This window comes from Culex quinquefasciatus, chromosome 2 (assembly GCF_015732765.1).
Source record: "Culex quinquefasciatus strain JHB chromosome 2, VPISU_Cqui_1.0_pri_paternal, whole genome shotgun sequence".
NCBI lineage: Eukaryota > Metazoa > Arthropoda > Insecta > Diptera > Culicidae > Culex > Culex quinquefasciatus.
In genome coordinates, this window is record NC_051862.1 from 137,198,305 (window position 1) to 137,205,556 (window position 7,252).

A 7,252-nucleotide genomic window follows, 5' to 3' on the forward strand; every position below is an offset into this window, starting at 1 on the left:
TCAATGTTACCCTTGATGACAGAAGCCCAGTATGTCCATGTGGTTTATGGATGTGGATAAAATTGCCTTGCTCAGGATTTCACGATTTCACGTATTAAATTTGATTTTTGTTAACCGGGATGACAATCCTGAAATAATCCGAACTGTTAAAAATCCACCAAAGCATCTACCACATTGATTACACAAAAAACTGTGGTATAGAAAAGTATCCACCGCGGTTAACCACAATCAAATTAACGATACAACTACGATGTTCCAATATTATTCATTACAGGTCGCTTAGAACAAAACTTCGCATTGAATCTAATTGCATTAAAACCTATTAAAACCATTCTTTCTGTAGCTCACGTAGAGGAAACAACGTGCGCATGTACACGAAAAAGATTGAGGTTAAATTTTGTACCGATTAGCAAATTAAATACTGTGCTAATGTGGGTGAGAGTTGTGGACTTTTCTGGCTGGGCTGGAAGAATAGGAAAAATGGAGCTAAATTCACATTTTTAGTTCCAAATGTTCTCACAGATGGCGCTGTTCATGGTTTGTGTCTTGGGAAAACAAGATGAAATATTTCACCATTAGTTCTCTCATTGGCCGCTAGAGGGCGCTGGGGTGAAAAATGGAGCTGGCGAAAAATGGAGCTAGATTCACGCAAGTGAACTAAGGTAGGATTAACCTGACTTATTTTTTTGACGTTGAATTCGTCAGACCAAAATCAATGTTGGATTTTGGTCTGCACAAGGCGAGGGATAGGACACAGCACCTTCCTGGTTGAATTACGTCGTACTCGAGGGTAGCGCGGTAGTGCGTCAAATTGTATACACTTTTTGCCTTCCTCACCTCACTGAGGCAAGGCTATAAAATCACTCGAACTTCTTAAATACACCTCTCAGATATACCTTCACGTATACCTATCGACTCAGAATAATATTCCGAACAAATGTTTGTGGGGATATGTGTAGACATGATTTTTTTTCACACCATTATCACAGAACTGGCTGAACCGATTTTGGCCGGATCCGCCTTATTCTGTTCGTTTGGGGGTCCCCTAAGACCCTATTAAATTTTATTCCGTTTAGTGAAGTTCTTTTAAAGTTTTTAATGTAAGTGAAAGTGATTGAGACTCGGATGATGAGATAAGGAAAACAGGACCGAGTAGGTCGGTGGTTCGCAGTAGAAGAGACAGAGTTTTATTGCTCACACTAGCTTATCGACTTTGCTTACAAAAGGTTTGTCGACTTGTATGTCGACATTGCAGGGTTGTTATTACAGTTCTTCCCTTTTTGAGTTATAGTTTATTACAATTAATATTTCAAAATTTCACTGATATTTAATTCTGAATGAAAGACACCAATTAAAAATGCAATCAATTATTTGTACAAGAAATTTAACATTGCTTTTTTTTAGAAATAAACAAAACGACTATCTTTCCTAGCCTTTTTCAATCGGCTCGATCTACGCGGATTGAATTCCGAATGATCTTGTTGACCTTCTGAATGCAAATTCTCAGGGCACCTTATAGTTCTTGATGAACCCTCCTGGGGATCGAACTCGCGAGAACCTTCTTGGTCGACGTCCATCGGCTCGTGGAAGACGAAAGAATCGGAGACGAACCCGTAAAATTCATCATCGGCATCGTCTTCTTCTTCTTCGCGGCTTCTCTTTCGATTCTGCATTCTCTCGTACCTCGACGCCACCAGCAGACCGCCCCGGGTGTAGCCACCACGCGCTACCTTAATCTGATTTCGGTGGGCCAGGTAAACGCGGCCCCCAACGGACACCTGAAATGTATAAGAAGAAATCCGTCTAAGAAATTTTGCTTCCAACCAACGACGAATTTCTGTTGATTTGAAATTTTAAAATAAACTAGATCTCCCGGCCGAAGATTGTCAATCTCATCTCTTTTCACTGGAGCAACAGGTACACTTTCAGCTTTCTCGTTAGTCGTCAAATTTTTCTTAAAACTGCTCCGTGGATTCAACAAATCTAATAATGTTTTGGGTTTAAAATTAAACAAACGCTCGGACGGAAACGAACCATTATCCAAACAGGTATTTCTATAATTAAACAAGAAAAACGAAACTACGTCCTCTATGTTCATTCCCTTCATCTCGGGATCCAACATAAACTTTTTCAACCCTTCCTTGACGACTCTAACCATTCGCTCAGCTTGCCCATTGCTGGATGGATTATACGGTGGGCTCTTCATCACCCTAATGTTGTTTCTCTCCAAAAATCAACAAACTCACGAGAATGAAACGGTGGGCCTCCATCGGTAACAACAACATCCGGCAGACCAAAACTGGCAAAAACTCATAAATTTTGATTTTACATTCCTGGCATCTGTTCCAAACTTCATGTAATAAACTTCCAACCATTTTGAAAAACTATCGACAATAACCAGGAAAACTTTCTTATCAAAATAAAAGAAATCTGCATGAATACGAGCAAAAGGCTTTTTAGTCGGAATCCAAGGTGAGTGAGGGACTGGTTTTGAAACAGCGTTCATTTCGCAACAAATATTACATGATTTAACAAAACATTCAATGTCATGATTCATGCCAAACCAGTAAACAGTTCTTCTTGCCAGTTGCTTAATTTTTGTAATACCTGAATGATTTTTATGCAACAAACTTAAAATCCGCTTTTGTAAACAAACTGGAATACAAACACGATCTTGATAAAGTAAACAACCTTCAACTTCTTCCAAGTCTTGATGTTGAGCGTAAACATCCCGAAAGTTCCGGTCCAATTTATCTGGCCAACCATTTTTCATAAAATAAACAACCTGTTGTAAAATTTATCCTTTTGGTTTCCCTTGCAATAAGGGCAAAATCCAAAGGAAACTCGTTGGTAATATTTAAACATTTAATATACTCGCTGAAGCGCAGCTGGAACTTCTTCAGGTAGAGGAAAACGCGAGCAAAGTCTGCGTTCCCCATCTTGGCAGAGGGTCTGTAAACAATATCAAACTCATAAATACTCAACTCCAAAACATATCTTTGTAACCGTGTCACAAACAACGAGTTTCTCCTCCCTGCCAAAAATTCCAATTAACGGCTTATGATCAGTAAAAACTGTAAACTTCTTGCCAAACAAATACTTGTGAAACTTCTTAATGGTACTAACAACAGCTAATGCTTCAAGGTGCAGAATTGGGTAAGATTTTTGTGCATTATTTAAACTGAAAGATGTAAAACAAACTGGTCTCTCTTCACCATTTATCTGATGTGCAATAACTCCACCCAGACCATAACTACAAGCATCAGTCACAACTATCACAGGCTTACTCGGGTCAAAAAATTCCAACAATTTTGAGTTTAACAAAGATTGCTTGCAGTGCTCAAAAGCTCGATTACACTCAGAGCTCCAAACAAAACGCACTTCCTTTTTAAGTAAACGATACAAACAACTGAGTCGTGTGGACAAATTGGGAATGAATTTACCATAGTAATTAATCAAACCCAAAAATGCCTTAAGTTCAGAAACATTATTCGGAATTTTAGCCCTCCGAATAGTTTCAACTCTATCTGGGCTAGGCATTAAACCATTGTCGGTCAAAACATGGCCCAAAAATGGCAAACTATTCACAAACCATTTGCATTTCTGCAGATTGACCTTGATATTAGCATTAGAGAGACGCTCCAACACTAATTCAAGCTTACACACACAGTCCTCTTTGTCCTTGCCTGCAATCAAAACATCGTCCAAATAACAATAGACCCCATCTATGTTAAACAAAACTTTCTCCATAATGCGCTGAAAAATAGCAGCACTGGAAGACGCACCCTGTGGTAGTCTATTATAAACAAACAAACCAATAATTGTGTTAATTACCATTATTTCACGTGATTTCTTTGACAACAATAATTGCGTGTAAGCACCAGCAAGGTCAAGTGAGCAAAAAACTTTAGCACCAGCCAAAGACGCAAAAATATCCTGCACTAAAGGCAAAGGATAAGTATTTGGTATAATCACTTTATTAATAGAAACTTTACAGTCAATGACCATTCTAATACCGCCGTCTTTTTTATTTAATCACAACAATGACTGGTGATGCCCACTCGCTTGCATCTACTGGTGTAATCACACCATCACGCTCTAAACTTTTCAAATGCTCAATCACCTTGTCTTTCAACCTTAACGGCACATCATAAGCACGCTTAAAAATTGGAGTGTCACATTTTAAAACAAGTTCTGCTTCAAACCCTTGAATTGGTGATGCCAGAGATTTATCAAAAATATTAGGAAACTTACGCTTAAACTTCTCGACCATATGATCTTGAAAAACGTCCAGCTGCTTGATCCCAGCGCTGATTCCAAAAGCATCTCTCCAGCGCGGAGTAAACACATCCAGCCAGTCTCGCCCGAGAAGAGGTGCAAACACACTGCTACAACGAAGCACGATCAGCTTGACGTTACTCCTGATGCCGTTGAAAACAACCTCGACGGAAATCTGCCCCTCAACGTTCAGCCGACTTCCGTTGATTACGGCTAGCTTCCGGTCGCACTTCATCAAAGGGATATGCTTAAACTTCTTCTCGTAAACAACCGAATTAATCACAGAAACTGCTGCTCCGCAATCCACCTCCATTTCCAGCTGTTTTCCGTCGACGTAAACTTGGCGCAAGCAAGGCTCGCTCAACTTCTTGATAGACGAGATCATAAGACAGTTCATGTCTTCGTCATAATCACTCTCGTCTTCACGATAGTTAACCAGCCGACGATTCACATTTTGGAAGTAGAAGCTGGTTCGTCCAAAATTTCACAGCTTTTTTATTTTCCGGTAAGTCAAAACAATAACTACGCGTGTGACCAGGCCGACGACAGTGAGTACAGAAAAATTTACGATTAGTCGCCGCCGGTGAACGATGCCTGCGACCCGCAGAGAACGAACGACTCTCTCTCTCCTACCTCCCGGACGTCCCTGCTGCGCGATCGACCACGAAAACTGGGCGCACCGTTCGCTCTGTTGTTCCTGTTACGGTCACCAACACGATTAAGCACATTTCCTCTATAAACATCATTGTCCGACACTAGCTTGGCCCGCACTGTAGCAAGCTCCCGGTTTACGATCAATTTTTCAACTTTCGTTAACGTAAGATCACCGACACCGACGTAACACTCAAGTAAAAAAGATGACCCTTCTTTGCATCACCCCTCCGGTAAGTCCGGTGAGCTGTCAAACGGTTTTTCGAAAAATGTATTAGCAAGGCAACACTGATTCTATTTTGTATGTAAACACAAATCAGCTGATTCATTCATAAACTACGTTTTGTTTGCAAACAATGGGTCGAGCAGTGTTGCGAAATATATTTTTATCGGCAAGGGGTGATTCGAAGGAAGTAACTGGGGTGAGTCGTGCTGGGACACATTTCAGCAGATTTTTTACATGGAGTGTTACGTCGGTGTCGGTGGTAAGATCTTCCTCGTCAAAGAGCCGCTGCCTAAGAACTTCATCGTTCAAACCACAAACAAGACGATCCCGAATGGCTTGATCCTTGAACTGCCCGAAGTCACAAAGCTCCGCCTGCTGTTTCACGTTTAGAATGAAATCTTCAGCACTCTCGTTTTCCCGCTGTTTGCGCTGATAAAATTTAAATCGCTGAATCATGTCACTATCGGTTTTATCGTATCTTTTTTGCAAAGCAGTAGTAATCGACACGAAAGTTTCCTTTTTGAGGTCTTTCCCGGGGAATAGCTTTTTCAGCTCGGTGTATACCTCCCTGCTACTCGCAGCTAAAAACGCCTTCTTCTTATCCTCATCCTGCTCCACCTGGTGGTGAGCGAAAACCCACTCCAACTGCTCGAGGTATTGCGCAAACGGGATGGTCCCGGGAATGAATTGTTCGATTTGGTTGACCAGCGTCATGCTGTTGGGCATTTTGGAGAATAAAACACAGCCGATTAAAACTTGGCAAACTATGCAACAGGAGCAACCAAACTGTCAAATTGTTAAGCCCGATGCGATGCCACACAACTTTGAATTATTAAACACCGTCAGACACTCAAGTGTCGCGTCAAAAGCTGATGACTACCGCGTGTGCTAAACAATGGCGTCAAAACAACAAAAAACTCTTTTATTCTCTAACACACAATGGCAAAACAAAATGGTGCCCAAGTTGCTAATTTGGAGACTACCAAACGTGTCTCGAATAAATATTTTCAGCGTCCAAACAAACGAACTTCTTACTGCTAACGTGAAACTTACTTGTTAATCTGCTACAAACCAGATGACCTTGTCAAGAATGACCGAAGACCACAGCAGCCGGTGCAGAAAATCAGCGTAAAACCACCGCCGCAAGAGAAAAGAATCCTTCCTTTACTAGTACTTCTCCGTCGTCGCCACTTTAATGTAAGTGAAAGTGATTGAGACTCGGATGATGAGATAAGGAAAACAGGACCGAGTAGGTCGGTGGTTCGCAGTAGAAGAGACAGAGTTTTATTGCTCACACTAGCTTATCGACTTTGCTTACAAAAGGTTTGTCGACTTGTATGTCGACATTGCAGGGTTGTTATTACAAAGTTATGCCATGAAAATGTTTTTTTTTGTAGCTACTAAAAAGAGTGATTTTTGCCTAACCTCAAAGGCCGGGTCTTTTTGCTTACGCGCGAGAGTCGCGCAGCATGCATATCGCCCGGTTGTCACATTGCTTCAACCAACGGGGTACAAACTAAAAATGTGTCAAACGAAAAAGTGGTTAACCACCGGAGGTTGAGTGTATTAATTATGTTGCTGAATACATCATTTTGTCTCGACAAAGATTTACACGAACTTTTTACTGAAATATACAATTCATAAGACATTGTTTACTAAGACAATTCATAAGACATTGTTTACTAAGACTTCGCCGAGCTTCCGTGGTCGTGAGGTTGCGGGTTTCGCCTTGTAAGCGGAAGGTGATGGGTTTGATTCCTGTCTGGCTCGGCAAAGTCAGATCCCTTCAAAGAGTAAATCTGCTCACTGGGAATACTGACCGGTAGGGGATGGGTTTCGACTAACGGCGTGCTGGATTTCCGATCCAGAGGTCGTGAGTTCGATTCTCGTACCGGATGATGAAGTTAAAAAAAAAAGACTAGGGGAACAGCATGCAATTCCATCCTGCATGTAATGTTGGCATATCAGCACTTTTAAATTCAATTACAGCCCTCCCTTTCTACTTTATTTTGGAGATTTGGTTAAAAAAGAATTGAAAATTGCTGTTCTGGTAAAAACAATAATTATAAAAAAAATTATTGAAAAAAATTCAAAAAA

At 40.8% G+C, this 7,252-nt stretch overlaps 2 protein-coding genes across 6 annotated transcripts; both read right to left on the minus strand.

Annotated features, from left to right (window-relative positions):
• Positions 1-1,157: 1,157 nt before the first annotated feature.
• LOC119767897 lies at positions 1,158-4,727 on the minus strand. 5 transcript variants are annotated; one of them, XM_038257777.1, is made up of 2 exons: positions 4,255-4,727; positions 1,158-1,778 (listed from the first exon to the last, which is right to left on the minus strand). In XM_038257777.1, exons 1-2 carry the CDS (start codon positions 4,673-4,675, stop codon positions 1,732-1,734), a joined length of 468 nt encoding a protein of 155 aa, XP_038113705.1. In that variant the 5' UTR covers positions 4,676-4,727; the 3' UTR covers positions 1,158-1,731. The 5 variants fall into 5 exon arrangements, with proteins under 5 accessions (XP_038113705.1, XP_038113709.1, XP_038113708.1 ...); XM_038257781.1 differs by lacking the exon at positions 4,255-4,727 and adding an exon at positions 3,835-3,967; XM_038257780.1 differs by lacking the exon at positions 4,255-4,727 and adding an exon at positions 3,593-3,821.
• Positions 4,728-5,254: 527 nt separating this feature from the next.
• Positions 5,255-6,519, minus strand: LOC119766335. The gene is made up of 2 exons (XM_038250817.1): positions 6,209-6,519; positions 5,255-5,870 (listed from the first exon to the last, which is right to left on the minus strand). The coding sequence occupies exon 2, from the start codon at positions 5,867-5,869 to the stop codon at positions 5,255-5,257; it is 615 nt and encodes a 204-aa protein (XP_038106745.1). The 5' UTR covers position 5,870; positions 6,209-6,519.
• Between the last annotated feature and the right edge of the window lie 733 nt (positions 6,520-7,252).

What these genes read in the sequence shown, in the direction of transcription:
- LOC119766335 (XM_038250817.1), bottom strand. Translation starts at nt 5,869, where the DNA reads ATGACGCTGGTCAACCAAATCGAACAATTCATTCCCGGGACCATCCCG.
- LOC119767897 (XM_038257777.1), bottom strand. Translation starts at nt 4,675, where the DNA reads ATGAACTGTCTTATGATCTCGTCTATCAAGAAGTTGAGCGAGCCTTGC. An exon ending in TATGGTCGAGAAGTTTAAGC is followed by an intron (nt 1,779 to 4,254) that starts GTAAGTTTCCTA and finishes TATACATTTCAG; the next exon opens with GTGTCCGTTGGGGGCCGCGT.